Genomic DNA, 19,657 nt, shown 5'->3' with positions numbered 1-19,657 from the left:
ACATACGGGATCAGACGTCAGTAACTTGCGGTCCACATTCGAATAATACCATGTCGGAGGATATATGACAATAAATTCCATCCACTTGTTCGATCAGAGGTGCGAGCCTGACCAAAAAGGAAAGTCTTTCATGTGGTGAGACTGATCAAGAAAAGTCCGAAAATGCGGTCACTTACTACTATTGTGCTGTGTCATGTTATTTGATCCAGTCACGCCGTGCTGGAGCTCATATTCATAAGAGCAAAACAATTCACAGGTACTTCTGAGCAGCACATTGTTGCTCAGCGGCCCTGGAAATAGAAAAACTGATGGTGTTGGTGGTGGTCCGAAGACATGAATTTGTTGCGATAAGCTATTTGGGCAGTTGTTTGTTCGTGACGGCGACCGACAAGGCTCAAGCACGGGGTTTTGATGGGTCCTCGTCAACATCATGACCGATCGGCTCAATGGCGCTCATATGAAACTCATGCTCTACTCAATTTGTGGACGTAAGATTCATACGGCTCTCTAGCATTTCATCGGTCTCATTGCCCAAGGAAATTGTGAGAAGCCTGCTTCGGGATGTTTTTTCACTTTACAAGGATGCCGAATTGGTGATTGAACCTATATATCCACTCGCTGATTTGGAGTACTTTATATTGCTCCATCCTACTACGTAGAAGGAGTCGAACCCTTAATCTTAGGACACCTCTTTATGGTAATCAAATCAACCGAACAAAACCTGACTCTTCGTTGCCCAAGAAAAGGCCAATGAACCAGTGTTAATCGCACCTCAGCTTCTCATATTGGATTCTCAACTGTTGTTAGTCTACTGGAATGGGATTGTCCGCTGAATTTGTTCATATACATATACTACCACTGTTCGAAATAGACAAGAGCAAAGGGCAGACTCAACATGCTACATCATTGGGTAACGGATAGAATCACGCAAGCTGAGAAAAATCTAGGACTTCCTTGATATCTACGGATAGGTGCCAAGTTCAAGTCAATACCTTACTCTTGTGCTTTGTAGTAGGGTCTAGGCTCTTGCATGAGGCTGTTCTAGTTCCCTGCGTAATACAACTTCGTTCTTATGTCTACAGAGTACATATAGGACCTAGTCAGGCGGCCAAATAATAATGTGAAGTGGACTACTCGGTATATTCAAGGAAAGTAAACGTCTGGTAAGAACCGAATCGTTTTAAAGATTGAGACTACTTATTCAGAATTCATCAGACAAGAAAAGCTTTACGTCGGACCTTATCAAATATTAGGTAGCGCCCGCAACGGTGCGGAATGCTCCCGTTCTACCTTCCGCTGCGCAGAAGCATTATCCAGAGGACCAACTTCCACAAGTTTCTGAACGACGGAAATGATCAACATCCTGCTGTTGAAGGCTTGAAGCGGCTCAAGGTCTCCGGGGTTCTAGTTGACAATAATACCTAGTGTTACGGAGAATCTATCACAGAACTCTCGATCTGATAGGTCGGTACCGATAACAATGCGAGGTCTCATTTGCAGAATAACGCTTCATTTCTGTTCAATTATGTAAGTTACTGTCGGTGGATGCGAGGGCGAGAATTGAGTATTCATTATTTGTCCTGATGAGTTGATAACTCGGGCATTATTGTAACTATAGTATCACAACTAATCTGTCTAGTGTATGCTCGATATATCTATGATGTGTAAGAATAGGCAGTGCAATACCCATACCGTTCAGTATGGCCTCAAAAGTCTTCCTCTCTTCATGCTCGTCTCTCTACTCGATAGACCGCAGTTTTTTTTGTGGGAGAGACGTTACAAATACCATTTCAATGGCGGAACTCGGCTACCAACGCTTTTCGGCAGGATTAATCGGGAGATTTCCCCATATGAAGCCAAACAGATCCATGTGGGCAACCCGCCAACTCCAGCGGATACGCCAGTCTCTAGGTTGTGTCGATTGTATTTGTAGATATCTGAGGGACCGAAGTTCCCTTCCGATCCTAGCCTTATCGGTAGCCGAAGTTTTGTCGCTACTGGAAAGGATGTACTATATATATAATAGCCTTCCTTGGTCTGTTCCCCGCCTCCATGCAAGGATAATCCTGATGGAAGACGAAGGAATTCATGTTCTGAGTATTCCTTCGTGTCCTTGGCGAGCCTGTATCCTTTTAACCTTTTTTTCCCTTCTGTGCTGTCCATCACGTGTGAGCATATCTTCACTGCAGTATTTCGCCCGCCACTATCACCACGGCCGTCTCCGGAAGACCGGTGACTATCATCCGAGGGGCCACGCTTACTCGAATTGTTAAGGGGCGGGAAGAAACGATAACCATCCACGCTGATTCCGCTCCGATTTATGTGGTCCGATGAGCTGAGGACAAGGGCGTAACGCTACTTCTTACTCATAATCTCACCATCCTTCTCTCTGGCTTTCTTTTCGGATTGTCAATCTCGTTCTCTCCCCGTTGATGAAGATCGCCACAGTCGCATGATTCTTCATTCTGAATTCTTAATTTCTTCCTTGGTTACTTTTTCTTGGCCGGGCACGCCTTGGAGATTGAGGGGGTGTTGACCTTTCATTACTTTTCTCCTCTCTGCTTTTCTGCTCTGTCCCTCGTCTAGGGACAGATCTGCTTACTTGTACAACGATCCAACATGGCGCAACTCGACACTCTTGATATTGTTGTCCTGGTAGTGCTCTTGGTGGGCAGCATTGCCTACTTCACCAAGGGCTCCTACTGGGCCGTTCCTAAAGACCCCTATGCCACCGCGAATTCCGCCATGAATGGCGCCGCCAAAGCAGGAAAAACTCGGGACATCATCCAAAAGTTGGAGGAGACCGGGAAGAACTGTGTGATTTTCTACGGTTCCCAGACTGGAACTGCCGAGGATTACGCATCCCGACTGGCAAAGGAAGGTTCCCAGCGATTCGGCTTGAAGACCATGGTCGCTGATCTCGAAGATTACGACTACGACAATCTGGATAAGTTCCCCGAGGATAAGATCGCTTTCTTTGTTCTGGCAACCTACGGTGAGGGCGAGCCCACCGACAACGCGGTCGAGTTTTACCAGTTCTTCACCGGTGAGGACGTCGCTTTCGAGAGCGGTGCCTCCGCTGACGAAAAGCCGCTCTCCTCGCTCAAGTATGTCACTTTCGGTCTTGGTAACAACACTTACGAGCACTATAATGCTATGGTTCGCCAAGTCGATGCTGCTCTTACAAAGCTTGGCGCGCAACGCATCGGCACCGCTGGTGAGGGTGATGACGGCGCTGGTACAATGGAGGAGGACTTTTTGGCCTGGAAGGAGCCCATGTGGGCCGCGCTGTCGGAGTCCATGAACCTGCAAGAGCGCGAGGCTGTCTATGAACCGGTTTTCTCTGTGATTGAAGATGAATCTTTGAGCCCCGAGGATGATAGCGTCTACCTCGGCGAGCCGACTCAGGGTCATCTCAGCGGCAGCCCCAAAGGTCCCTACTCTGCGCACAATCCTTACATCGCTCCCGTCGTCGAATCCCGTGAATTGTTTACCGTCAAGGATCGTAATTGTCTTCACATGGAAATTAGCATTGCTGGCACCAATCTCACTTACCAGACCGGTGATCACATCGCTATCTGGCCTACCAATGCGGGCATTGAAGTCGATCGTTTCCTCCAGGTCTTCGGCATTGAAAAAAAGCGCCATACCGTTATTAACATCAAAGGTCTCGATGTCACTGCCAAGGTTCCCATTCCGACCCCCACCACTTACGACGCGGCCGTTCGCTTCTACGTGGAAATCTGCGCCCCCGTCTCGCGTCAGTTTGTGTCCTCTTTGGCGCCATTCGCTCCCGACGAAGAGAGCAAAGCCGAGATCGTGCGCCTTGGTAATGATAAGGATTACTTCCACGAGAAGATCAGCAACCAATGCGTCAACATCGCTCAGGCGCTTCAGAATATTACCTCGAAGCCGTTCTCTGCTGTCCCGTTTTCGCTGCTTATCGAAGGTCTCAACAGACTTCAGCCTCGTTACTACTCCATCTCGTCTTCGTCCCTCGTTCAAAAGGATAAGATTAGTATTACAGCTGTTGTTGAATCTGTCCGCTTGCCTGGTGCGTCCCATATCGTCAAGGGCGTGACCACGAATTACCTCCTCGCCCTCAAGCAGAAGCAGAACGGTGATCCCTCGCCCGATCCTCATGGGTTGACATATGCTATTACTGGTCCCCGCAACAAGTACGATGGAATTCACGTCCCGGTCCATGTTCGCCACTCCAATTTCAAGTTGCCTTCTGATCCCTCCAAACCCATTATTATGGTCGGACCCGGTACTGGTGTTGCTCCTTTCCGTGGCTTCATCCAGGAACGAGCTGCTCTGGCTGAAAAGGGCAAGGATGTTGGACCTACCATTCTGTTCTTTGGTTGCCGTAACAGCAATGAGGACTTCTTGTACAAGGATGAGTGGAAGGTATGTTTGTAGTCTTCTTGTGAGCACATTTGGACCCGTTTGTCTAACTCTTAATAGGTTTATCAAGAGAAACTTGGAGAGAAGCTCAAGATCATCACTGCCTTCTCTCGCGAGACCGCGAAGAAAGTGTACGTCCAACACCGACTGCAAGAACATGCCGACCTTGTTAGCGATCTCCTAAAGCAGAAGGCCATCTTCTACGTCTGTGGAGATGCAGCCAACATGGCGCGGGAAGTCAATCTTGTCCTTGGTCAAATCATTGCCAAGTCTCGTGGCTTGCCCGCTGAGAAGGGTGAGGAGATGGTGAAGCACATGCGGAGCAGTGGCAGCTACCAGGAGGATGTCTGGTCGTGATTTGGCTTGTTCGACAGTTTCGTCTACCGTTACTAATGCTTCTTGTCATGACATTTCCCTCTTCTCTTTTTCTCTTTTTTTTTCTGACGCCTAGATGATATCTGCATATATACACCGCCTGGTTTGATTCTTATTCCTCGTTTTTAGGCGTGTTTTAATGTATGCATGTTGCTCTGTTTTGTGCTTGAATAGGGTCGGCTCTATGAGAGATGGCTGCCACCATCAGCTTCAGCAGCTATCATTGATTGGGAAGGATAGAGGATGGAGACATCAAAGAGGTGACAAGCGACTGAATGAATGAATTCCAGGATATTCTCGAGTCTATATTGACACAATGAAATTGCACAAAATGGCATTACTCCATCAGCTCGCGTGTTTGCAATTACTTGCAAATAGAGATTTCAATAATAATGTAGAACTTATATCACAATGGACGTTGTTTCTTTTTGAGGTTGTTCAAGTGAACAGCCACGCTCTATGTACCTTAGTGCGGGTCGGCCATAGAGTCGGAGATAAAAAATCAGGAATTGATGGAACCCGCAAGCAATCGTCATTCCCTAACTCGACGTCCGGGCCCGATATGACCCAGGCAGCTAAGGTAGTAGCTCAAGTGAGCTTTTCCATCTTCCTGCATCCCCATTCGAGCCAGCATTCGAGCATCAGTATCATTAACCTGAAAAGGAGCGATGCAGATTATTGCTATATTTTCTGCACTTGATCCAAGGTTGATCTAAATCTTGTCGCTGGCTGCGCTTCTCTCCTACCATCCCCGCAGTTATTGGCAACCACCACAGAAAGCCCAGTCCCGGAACTATTGACAGTCGTGAAGACTGCGAGTCGGTACGATGGCATACGTCGTGCCAATTCATCGGGCGAGCAGCATTCGTCATGCTCTCAAGCTGAATTTCTTGAATTCGGAGGAGGACTGTCTGGTCGTCGCGTTGGTGACCCTCTAGTATCGGGGACTGATGTCGAGCTATCAGATGGATATCGGCTGACAGTCTTTTATTTGCTAATAACAGGAAGTCTAATCGGCTCGAATTCTACTCTCCCACCCCAGATGGGTTGGATCTTGTGGCCTCCTGCGCCATCTATGCGAGGGTGACGATGCTGGCTCGCCTTCCCGCCCCGGCTAATTCCCCTACGGACCATCTATTCGTTGGCACAGACCGCTACACATACTTCACGTTATCCTGGAACAGTTCAGAAAAGCGAGTCTGCACGGAACGGGACTATGTCGACATGTCGGATCCGTCATCACGAGAGTCGCAAACGGGGAACCGATGCTTGATCGACCCAAGCGGACGGTTCATGACCTTGGAGATATATGAAGGTGTTATTGCAGTCATACCGATTATACAACTGCCCAGCAAGAAAAGAGGGAGGGCTGTCGCCTTGCCCTCAGGCCCGGATGCCCCGCGGGTGGGGGAGTTGGGCGAGCCGACAACAGCAAGAATTGAGGAGCTGTTCGTCCGCTCGTCGGCGTTCTTGCATGTGCAAGAAGGGCTCCCACGCCTGGCTCTACTGTACGAGGATAATCAGAAAAAGATCAAACTGAGGGTGAGGGAATTACAGTATCATGCGGCGACCGGAAGCAACAGCACTGCCGACGCTACATTCGGGGAACCGGCGGACTTTACACAAGACCTGGAACTCGGGTCTTCCCACCTGATTCCAGTACCTGCTCCGTTAGGTAACTTCCCATGAACTCTGTTTTGCTCTCGGATGAGTCGTTCTCCATGCTAACATAGACAGGCGGGCTTCTCATCCTCGGGGAAATGTCGATCAAGTACGTCGACGCAGATAATAACGAAATTATATCCCGCCCCTTGGATGAGGCGACCATTTTCGTGGCCTGGGAACAGGTGGATAGCCAGCGGTGGCTGCTTGCTGACGATTATGGGAGGCTCTTCTTTTTAATGTTGGTCTTGGACTCTGACAACCAAGTCGAGAGCTGGAAGCTAGACCATCTGGGCAGCACATCCCGCGCATCCGTCTTAGTATACCTTGGCGGTGGTGTCTTGTTCCTGGGCTCGCATCAGGGAGACTCTCAAGTACTGCGCATCAGCAATGGATCGTTGGAAGTTGTACAAACCCTGTCAAATATCGCGCCGATATTGGACTTTACGATAATGGATCTCGGCAACCGCTCGAGTGAAAGTCAGACCCACGAATTCTCGTCAGGGCAAGCAAGGATTGTCACTGGCTCCGGCGCCTTTGACGATGGAACGCTCAGGAGCGTCCGCAGCGGAGTTGGAATGGAGGAGCTGGGTGTGCTAGGTGACATGGAGCATATCACGGACCTGTGGGGCTTGCAGGTAGGAAGCATCGGCGATTTCTTGAACACACTTTTGGTCACTTTCGTCGACGAGACCAGAGTATTCCGTTTCAGTTCCGATGGCGAGGTCGAAGAGATGGATCAATTTCTTGGGCTGAGCCTTTCAGAAAGCACCCTTCTGGCGGCCAATCTACCCGGTGGGCGAATATTGCAGGTCACTGAGCAGAGGGTGCTCATCGCAGAGGTAGAGGGTGGAATGGTAACTTACGAATGGACTCCACCGAATCAGCTCATTATAACTGCCGCCTCTGCCAACGATGACTCGATCGTTCTTGTTGCAGGCGGAGAGCTTGTGACAGTCTTGGATATTACCAACGAAGTCCAGATCGTAACGCAGAAGGACTTTGGGGCAGATAGTCAGATTTCTGGTGTCACAGTACCCTCATCGCCGACCGGGGTCTGTATTGCCGGTTTTCCTCAGCTGGCAAAAGTCTCGGTACTAAAGCTTCATGATCTGTCCGAGCTTCATGCGACATCAGTGGGCCTGGCTGGCGAAGCTTTTCCTCGTTCGGTTCTCGTGGCGAACGTGCTCACGGACAGCCCGCCTACTCTCTTCGTTTCCATGGCGGATGGCAGTGTGATCACATATGCATTTAACACGAATGACTTCTCGTTGACTGGCATGACCAAGCTAATATTGGGCTCCGAGCAACCTACCTTCAAGAAATTACCGAGAGGCAATGGCTTGTTCAACGTCTTCGCTACATGCGAGAATCCTAGCATGATTTACGGATCAGAAGGGCGGATTATATACTCTGCAGTAAACTCCGAAGGTGCCTCCCGGATATGCCATTTCAACTCGGAGGCCTATCCACAGTCGATAGCAGTCGCAACTTCTCATGACTTGAAAATCGCTCTCGTGGACAAGGAAAGAACAACACAAATCCAAACACTCCCAATCGGGGCAACGGTCCGAAGGGTGGCGTACTCGCCTTCTGAGAAAGCTTTCGGTATTGGTACCATCGAACGGAAACTCGCCGACGGAGCAGAGATCGTCAAAAGCAGATTCGTGCTTGCTGACGAAATATTGTTCCGGCGCCTCGACGCTTTCGAGTTGCGGCCAGAGGAGTTAGTGGAGAGTGTCATCCGTGCGGAGTTCCCGGCGGGCAAAGGCGCAAATGACCGAGATGAGGTCAAGGATCGATTCATCGTTGGGACAGCATACCTGGACGATGAAGGAGACGAGTCGATCCGTGGTCGCATCCTAATCTTTGAGGTTGACAATGGCCGAAAATTGACCCAGGTTGCTGAGCTACCCGTCAAAGGAGCATGCCGAGCATTGGCCATGCTAGGGGACAAAATAGTGGCTGCACTCGTCAAGACAGTAAGCATTCATTCTCTCTTGGTCCACCTCCTTCTGCACTGCCCTACTAACGTTCCACGAAGGTCGTTGTATATAGAGTCATCAACAACAATTTCGGCGCCATGAGACTTGAGAAGCTGGCCAGTTATAGGACCTCGACTGCACCAGTGGATGTAACGGTGACGGGCAATTTGATCGCCGTCTCTGATCTCATGAAGAGCATGTGCCTTGTGGAGTATAAGGAGGGCGAGAACGGCACGCCAGATACGATGACAGAAGTTGCGCGCCACTTTCAGACTGTATGGGCCACCGGTGTTGCCAACATCGCACCAGACACTTTTCTGGAGAGTGACGCTGAAGGTAATTTGATTGTCCTTCATCGGAACACCACTGGTGTTGAGGAGGATGATAAGCGTCGCTTGGAAGTGACGGGTGAGATTTCGCTGGGTGAGATGGTCAACCGCATCAGACCGGTCAACATCCAACAATTGGCTAGTGTGGCTGTCACTCCGCGAGCATTTTTAGGCACTGTGAGTTTCTACCTTGTCTTTGTCGACCAATTCTGCGAGACGACTGACGAATCAATCCCAACAACAGGTGGAAGGTTCTATTTACCTATTTGCTATCATCAATCCTGATCACCAAGACTTCTTGATGCGTCTGCAAGCGACAATTGCAGGAAAAGTCGAATTGGTTGGGAATGTGCCATTCAATGAGTTCCGGGGCTTCCGCAGTATGGTGCGTGAGGCCAAAGAACCGTATCGCTTCGTGGATGGAGAGCTCATTGAGCGATTCCTCACTTGTGAGCCGAGTGTGCAGGAAGAAATCGTCAGTACAGTGGGCAAAATGAGTGTAGACGAGGTAAAAGGGATGATAGAAGCACTCAGAAGGCTGCATTAGATATCTCTTTTGCTTGGTGCATTTCTACGGATCCATCTTAGAATGAGTTCCCCTTGAGGATACGATTGACCAATTGCATGACTTGATGATAGAATAGTGACATTGAATTTTTGAGGACATAGTCGGAGTACGAGTACGTAATCTATAGGCACCTATAAAGACATGAGCCGTGCCCGTCCGTGTCGTCGCTGGTACGTGAACAGAGCCTCAACAACAGAACATGAAGATGTGTCAATTATACAGCGGGTGAAAGCAAGCGGACATTAAGAGGGATAGCAGGAATAAGCCCACGAGCAACGTGACCAGCTTCGAAGTCGACGAACGGCACCGAAAAATGAGGATTACCTCTCACTCCTTCTCTTCCTGTTTCCTCTCATCCTCCGATTCACTCCAATCAAGCAATTCCATGACCTGCTCATCAGACAACTTCTCCGTCCGTTGCTCCGCTTCCCGTTGCAGATCCTTCATAAACTTCTTCTGGCGTTTCCTTGCGTTCTTCCCCCACTCGGGCACACCACTGGCGGTAGCAAAGTCGCCGGTCTCGATCTCATCGTCAGTATTCTCAACCTCGCCTAGCACTTTGCCGCCATCGGTGGCGCCACCACGCAGCGCATTAGCAGACATCTTGGCCTTGTTCTTTCTCGTGGCTTCTCGCTCTGCCTTCTCCTTCTCCAATTGCTTCTTGCGGTCCTTTTCGTGCATCTTGCGGAACCAGGCTTCGATGTAAGGACGGATGAGGACGTAAACGACGACGGAGACGATGACTTTCGTCCAACGCTTGGCGCTGACTTCGACGATTGATGTGTAGAAATTCCTGAAGAAGCGTTTGAAGAGTGTTTCGAGGAAGGTGTAGAGTTGGCCGAAGAAGTCGTTTAGGGCGTCGGATACGACGGAGGAGGATTCGGTGGACGCCATGGTGAATGGCGATGTGATCAACAGTCTTGTCTCTCTCTTGTGAGTTTTGAGAGTGAGGTCTCACAGATGAATAAACTTGAGGAGGACCGGATTAGAGCGGGCAAAGGGGAAAAAAAGGTATCGCAATCCCGAAGAAGCGGGTCGGAGGGGAAGGTGGTGGTACGGAGTAGAAGAGATAAGAACCACTTTCACTGCGGGATTTATTGGCCCCAGAAGCAAGACAAAACTCCAAGGCCTGCTAATCTTAACACAGAGCACATACAATAGAAAGGTCCTGCGATTGAGCAAACGCCTTGGAAGAGGAGTACCTGCAGTCTTGATAGCTCTTCGACGAGGAGCATTCCGTAAAAGGTAATATTCTTTTGCGGGTTAGCGTGATCTACGCCGCAAGCACGTGACAGCAGCCAAACGCGAATGGGTGTCTGAAGCTCCAGGACGCGTCTATCTTTGACGTAGTATATGTTGACACTCTCGTGGGATCAGAGATAAGCGAAAGAGTGTCGTTCTTAACTGTACAAGCATTCGTATAGCGACCGTACGTTCTGGTCACGACAATATGGATCCAACGGAGGAAGTCAGCCTTGAAGAGGTATGCCATACCTAGATCGCGACCTTGGGGTATGCTTCGGTTGCTGATTTCAGTGATCTAGCGTTTGAAATCCGCTCTTTGGCTTTCCATTGGCAAGATTGTTGACGAGGAAACCATCAAGCTCGGCGTCAACGCTACTCCCCAGTTCATTGGAGCTTTGACAGAAATGGTCTGGGCTCAAATTGGTATGTGTATCATGTCAATCTGCTTGTCTGCACCTCAACTCGCTACGGGCGGAAGACACCGTGTTTGATATACATGAACCATGGTGGATCCGAGCTGATGGTGTCTAATTTACAGAAACTGTTAGCCAAGATCTGGAGTTCTTTGCCAAGTAAGTATTCTTCCCTGGTCTTATTGAACGAGCACCATTGTCTTGCAATTTTGCTTCGTGCAGGGATGCTTGAGACTAGGATTTTCCTGAACGCGGGCTGACAAGGTGCCTCCACTGATGCAGGCATGCCGGCCGCTCTACGATCAATGTATCTGATGTGATGTTGCTTGCGCGCCGCAATGAAGGGCTAGAATCAATTCTTCGAGCTTTCGTTAATCAGCAACGAGAAGAGGAATCATGATTTGATGCGTGCAACAGTGCATTCTTATGCACAAGTCTTGCACATACCCCGTCGACAGGCTCGATTCCTATTGATGGGTCAAATAAGCTGCCAGTCAAAGATTCACCAGCGCCAATTGCAAAAAGGTAAAGTATTTTTGAACTGTTTTCGAGTAATCTGATGGCTCAATTACTCATGGTCAGCCTAGCGGATGTATCTGCGCCTGTCATAGTAGGAGCCTGCCAAGGTATCTCCCCCGGTTTCATTATGACGCCACTTCCCCACATCTATGCCCGCATAAGATACTATCGCTTGCAAGGTCACTGGAGTCCAATTTGATAGACGCCACAGCTGCCATTACGGCGTCTGCTTCGTTGCGGGGACTTGAGCTCGAACACTTCCTTGATACCAGAAAGTTTGCCTGTGATCCGTCAGAACGTCTCATGGTAAACAACGGAAGAAGTGTATTAGCGAATCGGCCGCGTCTGCTTTCACCATGATCTGATAGTCCCAATGAGATCCCGGAGCCATGGATGCACCTGACGATTCACAGCATCAATGGTGTAACTGATCAATCGAAGATACAGGATATCTGCCAATCAAATACGCCATCCAATGTACATAACTCATATGAGCCTCTTGAGGTTTTAGCAGATCATGCTTAGGATACCTGATATAATCTAACGTCATTGCAACGTTCTTTGAGAATTGTCCTTGCTTCAACGACAATTTTCACTATATATACTTGTAGAAGTCATCATGGCCCAGCCCCTTATTCGGAAGGATCAGTGAAACCTTCAATGTCGACGCTATTAGATAAGATTGTCAGCAAAGTCTCTGATCGTTCCCGGTGGTCAATATTTAGAACAGATAAGCCTTCAAAGTGCTGAACACTACAATTGACTCTGCGAATACGGTACGAACCAGACTCAAGACAACGCCTACAATGAAGTCGGTTCGCTTCCACGGACCAGGCGATATCCGAATCGAGGAAATTGACGAGCCAACTTGTGGCAAGGGCCAGGTCAAGGTAGGCCAGATTCTGCCTTCAGCAAACGAATTTCGCTGATTTATTGAAACATATAGTTGCGGCTAGCGTTCGTGGGGATATGTGGCAGTGGTGCGTCTGGCCTGCACTGATTCGAGCTTCGCATATGCTAATTCGAAAAGATCTTCATGAGTATAGTGCTGGCCCCGTTCTCATCCTAAAGGAGCTACACAAGATTACAGGGACTTCTTATCTTGTGACATTGGGTCATGAGTTTGCCGGCATCATTGAAGAAGTCGGCGAAAGAGTAACGCATCTATCGCCTGGACAGCGAGCAGTGGTTCGTCCAACGATATTTGACCGACAATGCTGCTCCTGTAAACTCGGCTATGAGTACTGCTGTGAGAATATTGGGTTTATCGGATTATCAGGTAAGACGCGCGCCCGGTCCGGATACATCGGGACCCTGGAACTGAACAGTTGCAGGCTATGGAGGCGGAATGGCGAAGCACACCGTGGCGCCCGCTGAGCACTTTTATCCGCTGCCTGATAGTGTGTCTCTGGAGGCGGCAGCACTGATCGAGCCGCTGGCTGTGGCATGGCATGCCGTCAACCTATCCCGGTTCAAGGGAGGGGATAACGTCATGGTTGTCGGAGGTGGTCCGATTGGGATTGGCATTGTACAAATCCTGAAGCTTCAGGGAGCCAAGAAGATCATGGTTGCCGAACTACTCGAGAACCGCAAGAAGTTCGCCCTCAAGTACGGAGCCACAGACATTATCGACCCTCGCACATGCGATGTACCGGGGAAAGTGCGGGAGTTGACAAATGGTGTGGGCGTGGATGTCATCTTGCCTTGAACGGAGCCATCTCTGCATGCCGTGTCCACGGCACTATCGTGAACATCGCTGTCTGGGAGAAGCAGCCTTCTATACGCGTGAACGAGTTGATGTACCATGAAGTTAACTACACCGGCGCAGCGCTGTATGATGAGAGCGCTTTTCGAAATGTTATCCAAGCACTGAACTACGGTACGTTCACAACCGCCTGAGTTTGAGTCATTCTTGGCTGACACGGAAGCTTTTAAGGTCAATTGAAACCGGAAGGGATGATCACAGCAAAGGTAAAAATGGACGAGGTGGTCGATAGGGGCTTCAGGACGCTTCTTGAGGATCGTGGTGGGCATTGCAAGATCCTGGTCGATGTACAGGCATCATAACTGTATTCCATTACTTTCGCATTCACAACTGTCGCATATGTTTACCCACAATTTTCCCCCTGGATTTGTTGAGACTTCATTCTGTGTACATAATTGAATCATGACGATGTGCTGATGTTCGACACTCGATTTTGGTGGGAGCCTGAGGATGGCTGTGCACTGTGGCTGAGGCCTTGCCGACGTGGCTCAACCTTTATTACCTAATCAACGCGTCAATTTGGGCTGAAAAACTTCCTCTTCCGGATACACTAAAAATATTCAGTAGTTTTTTTCACGTGTAATCAGATGAGAGTGTCGGTTACCTACTTTTTGGTGGAATGGAATCATGGAACCATGAAGGGCACAGCGTTCAGAGACGAACATCGAACCAGGGGACCTTGACTCTTGTGGGCCGGCAAGGCTTAGTCCTCCACAATAAAGACCAATGATGGAACAAGGGTCCAAGTAGTGACATCAACAAGCTACCCTACTAATAATATCGAGATGGGGAGCTTTTTCCCTTGCCGCTCCAGCTTCCAATCACTATCAAGTGCTCGTCGTCATCTGCGGATCCCCATCACGATCTTCTGGATACTCAACGGATGGTGGCCTGTGAGAAGCTTTTATCGCTGGTTCTGGGGTCCATCATCTCCTTGGCACCCAGCAAATGCCTCCACCGATCTTCATGCTGCGACACCTTGTCCCCTGGAACTTATTACAAGTGCAATCTTGCTGCCTTCGGGGGGTTGCATCTTTTCAATCTCTGCACTCTTTTATTCTCCCTGAAGAATCCCATTGCCTGCAGCGCTTTTCTGTGAAGTTCGATTGCATTTACTGGCTGTCTTCTTGAAAATAGCTCTCGCCCGTCGAATTCCATACTTATCATCGACTGTTTATTTACGACCTCTCGCCTAATCGCGAGTCAGAAACCGTCAATATGGGAGCCGGCGGCGTCATTCTCCGCTTTTTCAATCTAGCCATCCGTGTGCTCCAATTCCTCGATGCCGCAGTCATCCTGGGGATCTTCTCATACTTCCTGGCTGTTCAGAACCAGCATCACCAGCCCATTCCAACATGGATGAAGGCCGTGGAGGGTCTTTCCGGCGCGGCAGCCTTGTACGGACTACTGGGATCACTCTTCACCTGCTGCGTGGGAGGGATTGCCTTCTTCGCCTTCCTGGCTATCGTCCTCGATGTGTGCTTCATCGGAGCGATGATCGCCATCGCCGTGATGACCCGTGGCGGAACCCAGTCCTGCTCCGGGAACGTCAATACTCCCGTGGGCTCCGGCGCTCATAATGTCGACAGCGCATCTGGCGTCCGGCTCGGCTACGCATGCATGCTCGAAAAGGTCACTTTTGCGGTCTCGGTTATCGGAATGTAAGTCGGACACCTCCTTCTCTAGCCTATTTGTCAAGCTCTTTAGCCTATTTGTCAAGCTCTTTACTAATCTGTGAACTACTAGTTTCCTCTTCTTGATCTCAATTCTCTTCCAACTCCTCTACGCCCGCCACCACAAGCGCGAGAAGCGTTTCGGCCCTTCCCCGGCAAACAATTACACCTACGGCACCGGCACCCAACGGCGCGGCTTCTGGCGCCGCAACAAGCGTACGCCGGAAACCGCCAGTGCAGACGACATGCTTCCTGGTCACCCGACCCCTCACGACGTGGAAATGGGCGACAACGCCGAGAAGCCCGGCGTCTTCGGTGGTCGCTTCTTCTCGCGCAACAACAATGCTGCGGCTAATGGCGCGCCGAACACGGTGCAGAATGGCTATGGTGGCTCGGCTTATACCGGCAACTATTGATCACAGTAGTCTTCGTGCAATTTCGGTTTCCATTGCGTTGGAGATGCGCGAAAACACGCTTATTATGCGTGGATAATGTATTTGACCAAGCCTCGTTTGCTGAGTAGAGTTGGAATTCAATTCTGCTGGAGGAGATCAGGTCTATGATTGAATGAGCTAGTTGATGATACCATTTCTAATACATGTACACTTTTGCTGTCTCGTAGTTGCTCCGTGGAAGTGGTACGATTAATAATTTGACATTTTTTGGATCATATTACATTCATCTACCTAGAGCAGCGAACGCAGGGCAGATTAAGAATTAACCAATTAAAGGCCCTTGGACAGAAAGTACACGAGAAATAACAAGACCGACACTCAAAAACTGAAACAACCTCTCACATATAGCAACCACAAGACACAAAACTACAATTAAGGATGGTATGTGCATACACCGAAAAACCAAAGGCCGTTGCAAATATTAAAGAAAAAAGGGGAAGACTGATAAAGCCTACATACGCTCGATAACACCGTGTCTGCAGCGCGTGCCGGCGGCAACAGGTCCCATCTGAACAGGTCTGCCCCAGTCGCACTTGGCCCATGTCTGACCGTCGGGCCCGCACAGGATCTGGCCGTGTACGCAAGTCTCCGGGAATCCTTGCGCGGGCGCAGGCTCGAAGGAAGGCTTGGGCTGAGGGGCATGCTCAGCTTCGGGGTTGTCCTGGGGCTTGGGCTTGTACCCAGACTCAGCGGCCGCTTGAGAAGACTGAGGATTATACCCAGAATCAGCAGCGGACTGAGCAGACTCAGGCTTATACCCAGACTGTGGGGCGGATTGAGCAGACTGAGCAGACTGAGGCTTGTACCCAGACTCAGCGGCCGCTTGAGAAGACTGAGAAGACTGAGGCTTATATCCAGAATCAGCAGCGGACTGAGCAGACTGAGGCTTATACTCAGACTGTGAGGCGGATTGAACAGACTCAGGCTTATACCCAGAATCAGCACCGGACTGAGCAGACTCAGGCTTGTACCCAGAGCCTGGGGCGGATTCAGCAGACTGGGATGACTGAGGCTTGTATCCAGACTGCGCGGTGGATTGGGCATACTGAGAAGGCTGAGACTGGTACTCAGTCTGCGGGGCGGATTGAGCAGACTGAGAAGACTGAGCAGACTGAGGCTTGTACCCAGAATCAGCAGCGGACTGAGCATACTGAGAAGGCTGAGGCTGGTACTCAGACTGCGGGGCGGATTGAGCAGACTGAGGCTTATATCCAGAGTTTGTGGCGGCTTGAGATGCTGACTGACTCGGCTGAGGCTTGTACCCAGACTGCGGGGCGGATTGAGCAGACTGAGAAGAGGGAGGCTTGAACCCAGATTCCGGACCGAATTGAGAGGACTGAGGCATGTACCCAGACTCTGGGGGCGCTTGAGATGCAGACTGAGGGTTGTACCCAGAGTCTTGGTTAAACTGACTCTCAGGCTGATACCCAGTCTGTGGGGCAGCTTGGGATGATGATGATTGAGGGCTGTACCCAAACTCTGGGCTGGACTGGGATGCAGACTGAGGCATATACCCAGACTGCGGGCTGCCTTGAGATGGTGACTGAGGGCTGTAGCCAAACTGTGGGTTAGATTGACTCTCAGGCTGATACCCAGTCTGGGGAGTGGCATGAGATGAGGACTGAGGCTGATACCCTGACTGCGGGCCGGCTTGAGACAGTGACTGAGGGCTGTAGCCAGACTGCGGGGTGGCTTGGGATGTGGACTGAGGATTGTACTCAAACTCTGGGTTTGGCTGAATCTCAGGCTGGTACCCTGACTGTGGGATGTCTTGGGATGCAGACTGAGGGTTGTATCCAAACTCCGGAGAAGATTGACTCTCAGGCTTATACCCAGAATTCCCAGTGGACTGGGACGCAGACTGAGGCGTATATCCAGACAGTGGGTTAGATTGGGATGCAGGCTGCGGGTTGTACCCAAGCTCTGGGCTAGATTGACTCTGAGGCATGTACCCAGACTCCGGGGTGGAGTGAGACTTGGGCTGAGAGTTGTACACGGACTGAGGACTGGAGGACTGTGAAGGCTTGGGTCTTTCACGAAGGGGGGCGTGGAGTCGAGCGGGTCTCGCCGAGGGTGTGGCCACAGAGTGGGAACTTGAAGCAGTCGCCGGAGATTGCGAACTTGACGGTTTGGCCACAAAGTGGGAAGTTGAAGATGTGGCTGGAGGTTGGGAAGTTGAAGATGTGGCTGGAGATTGTGAACTTGACGGTTCGGCCACAGAGAGGGAAGTTGAAGATGTGGCTGAAGATTGCGAACTTGACGGTTTGGCCACAGAGTGGGAAGTTGAAGATGTCGCCGTAGATTGGGAACTTGAAGATGTGGCTGGAGATTGGGCAGTTGAAGATGTGGCCGGAGATTGGGCAGTTGAAGATGTGGCCGTAGACTGGGAAGTTGAAGATGTGGCTGGAGATTGGGCACTTGAAGGTGTAGCAGTCGAGGCAACGGCTTGACCGGACGAGGGAGCCTTGGGACTGTTGTTGCTCGAGTCACCGCTGCCCAGGAAAGGGGCAGAGGCCTCGCACTGGTATCCCTTTCCACTCAAGGAGCCCTCGACGGAAGGTCCGGGGAGAGGAAAGTTGACTTCCTGGCCCTCCACTGTCTTGCAGTTGCCGGGTCCGTCGACGTTGGCCTCGAACAAGGGCGGAAGGCTGTCAAAGCCGCCAGCCCGGCGGGAGAAGGCAGGAGACAGGTCGCGGGCGTGCTGACGGGCCTGAGAACCACCCTTGACGGTGACCATAGCACAGTTCATGTACATTTCGCGGTTTCCGATCTTGTTAAACCATGACCAGGCCAGGAGGGCCTCGCCAGACGGGGCGTCCGAGGGAATTTGGAAGTTATACTTGGAGGTGAGGGGGCATCCTCCGAGGATTGAATGGATGACGTTGAAGGTCTTGCCCTTGTCATAAGAGAGAGCAATCTGGCAGGACCCTCCGCCGTGGGTCGCGCTGCCCTGCAGTTCAAGCTCGTATGTTTGGCCGGGCGTATAGTCAGCAACAGATTCAAAGGGATCATTGGCATATCCCTTGCACGGGTAATCAGATCCATCCGTTTTCAGGGGGTTGGTGTAGGAGTAATCCTTTTGATCCGCGTCCGGGTTCAGCGGGCTCCGAATGGGATACGGCTTCGACATCTGCATATGTCCGGAGACGCATGATGCCAAAAGGGCTGAAGCCACTAGAATGCCCTTCATTGCGAGCACAACCCTACGATTATCTGTGGTTGAAATGGAAGATAATTCAAGGCGACTCTGCATTTGTACAGTTAGTAATGTCCGGTCAATAACAACCGTAGGGTCTCAGGGATTTGCACGAGAGACAACGGGGAAAGGCTTCTCCTCAGTGCCAATGGCTCATACTAGCTAGACATAGGAACAAGGAGACTCACCTAAAAATCTTCAGACTGCCACGATTGCCAGAAACAGAGTGAGCTGCAAGGAACAAAGCTGGCAAAGATGAGGTGAAGAAACAGAGGCCAAGAGCCAGCTCCTTATGATCGAGCAGGGACTTCCAGTAGATCAGGAGCAAGTTGACTGAAGATGTCCACGAACTAGACTTTCCTGCTCAGCAACCAGAGAGACAGCCTCACATTTTGGTTTGCTGGTTGCTGAGCAGCCTTTTAAGTCAGTCAACACACGAGCTGGTATGTAACTTTGTAAGACTCCATCGCTCCGGGTTTCAAACTATAGCCATCAAGAATGAACGCTGGATGCCATTGTCGGGTCCACTATGGCGTCCACGAGTGACAGCTCATCACTCTGTTTTGAGGAATGAAGGAATGCGGGAAGTTCAACAGACTGTTTACCAGTAAGCATCGCTGTCGCTATGGCCTTGGATACCTACCTTGTCAATTTCAAACGAGGCAGTATCCAAGCCAAAACCCTTAATCGCCGTGCGATATTTTGACGGCAGAGATGATCGCCGGCTGGTTGTATATGGAGAATGAGGGCCTTCCATGACTTTTATTGTCGTTGACGATCACCTTTTGTTTCTTATTTAGGAATTTGAAGATGAAGTTCTCGATAGATTCAGTTTAGAGGATGTGGCATGAGCTGGTTTCCATGAGATAGAGGAAGAGTTGTGATGGAATAGAGAGGTAGAAGAGAAAGTCACTGTTGATGGCTGCGGGAAGTTGTAGATAGATACACAGCTTGGCAGTGACTAGTTTAGTCTCCTGTTCCTAAGGGCCCGCGGAAGCAAGCATGCGCCCCTGAAAGGCTTAAATTGACCATCAACTCCAGCCCCCTAGCCTAGTACCACTGTCT

General features: G+C 50.3%; 7 protein-coding genes across 7 annotated transcripts; 5 read left to right on the top strand and 2 right to left on the bottom strand.

The window, feature by feature from the left end:
* Positions 1–2,619: 2,619 nt before the first annotated feature.
* cprA (NADPH--hemoprotein reductase cprA) lies at positions 2,620–4,764 on the top strand (the record flags this gene model as incomplete). Its single annotated transcript, XM_043272950.1, has 2 exons — positions 2,620–4,410; positions 4,468–4,764. The coding sequence occupies 2 exons, from the start codon at positions 2,620–2,622 to the stop codon at positions 4,762–4,764; spliced, it is 2,088 nt and encodes a 695-aa protein (XP_043128885.1).
* Positions 4,765–5,609: 845 nt separating this feature from the next.
* Positions 5,610–9,305, top strand: Aspvir_009811 (DDB1/RSE1 family protein; the record flags this gene model as incomplete). The annotated part of the gene is made up of 5 exons (XM_043272949.1): positions 5,610–5,704; positions 5,787–6,457; positions 6,520–8,426; positions 8,489–8,935; positions 9,003–9,305. 5 exons carry the CDS (start codon positions 5,610–5,612, stop codon positions 9,303–9,305), a joined length of 3,423 nt encoding a protein of 1,140 aa, XP_043128884.1.
* A 348-nt stretch (positions 9,306–9,653) lies between these two features.
* On the bottom strand, positions 9,654–10,220 carry Aspvir_009810 (uncharacterized protein; the record flags this gene model as incomplete). The annotated part of the gene is made up of 1 exon (XM_043272948.1): positions 9,654–10,220. The coding sequence occupies one exon, from the start codon at positions 10,218–10,220 to the stop codon at positions 9,654–9,656; it is 567 nt and encodes a 188-aa protein (XP_043128883.1).
* A 556-nt stretch (positions 10,221–10,776) lies between these two features.
* On the top strand, positions 10,777–11,384 carry Aspvir_009809 (CENP-S family protein; the record flags this gene model as incomplete). The annotated part of the gene is made up of 4 exons (XM_043272947.1): positions 10,777–10,809; positions 10,871–10,994; positions 11,110–11,143; positions 11,267–11,384. The coding sequence occupies 4 exons, from the start codon at positions 10,777–10,779 to the stop codon at positions 11,382–11,384; spliced, it is 309 nt and encodes a 102-aa protein (XP_043128882.1).
* A 925-nt stretch (positions 11,385–12,309) lies between these two features.
* Aspvir_009808 (uncharacterized protein) lies at positions 12,310–13,211 on the top strand (the record flags this gene model as incomplete). The annotated part of the gene is made up of 4 exons (XM_043272946.1): positions 12,310–12,393; positions 12,450–12,483; positions 12,534–12,782; positions 12,838–13,211. The coding sequence occupies 4 exons, from the start codon at positions 12,310–12,312 to the stop codon at positions 13,209–13,211; spliced, it is 741 nt and encodes a 246-aa protein (XP_043128881.1).
* Positions 13,212–14,486: 1,275 nt separating this feature from the next.
* On the top strand, positions 14,487–15,357 carry Aspvir_009807 (uncharacterized protein; the record flags this gene model as incomplete). The annotated part of the gene is made up of 2 exons (XM_043272945.1): positions 14,487–14,929; positions 15,015–15,357. 2 exons carry the CDS (start codon positions 14,487–14,489, stop codon positions 15,355–15,357), a joined length of 786 nt encoding a protein of 261 aa, XP_043128880.1.
* A 490-nt stretch (positions 15,358–15,847) lies between these two features.
* On the bottom strand, positions 15,848–18,586 carry Aspvir_009806 (putative extracellular protein; the record flags this gene model as incomplete). The annotated part of the gene is made up of 1 exon (XM_043272944.1): positions 15,848–18,586. The coding sequence occupies one exon, from the start codon at positions 18,584–18,586 to the stop codon at positions 15,848–15,850; it is 2,739 nt and encodes a 912-aa protein (XP_043128879.1).
* Positions 18,587–19,657: the final 1,071 nt, after the last annotated feature.

This window comes from Aspergillus viridinutans (assembly GCF_018404265.1).
Source record: "Aspergillus viridinutans IFM 47045 DNA, scaffold_9, whole genome shotgun sequence".
Taxonomy (NCBI): domain Eukaryota; kingdom Fungi; phylum Ascomycota; class Eurotiomycetes; order Eurotiales; family Aspergillaceae; genus Aspergillus; species Aspergillus viridinutans.
Note: the sequence above shows the minus strand (reverse complement) of the source record. Positions and strands in the feature narration are given on the sequence as shown.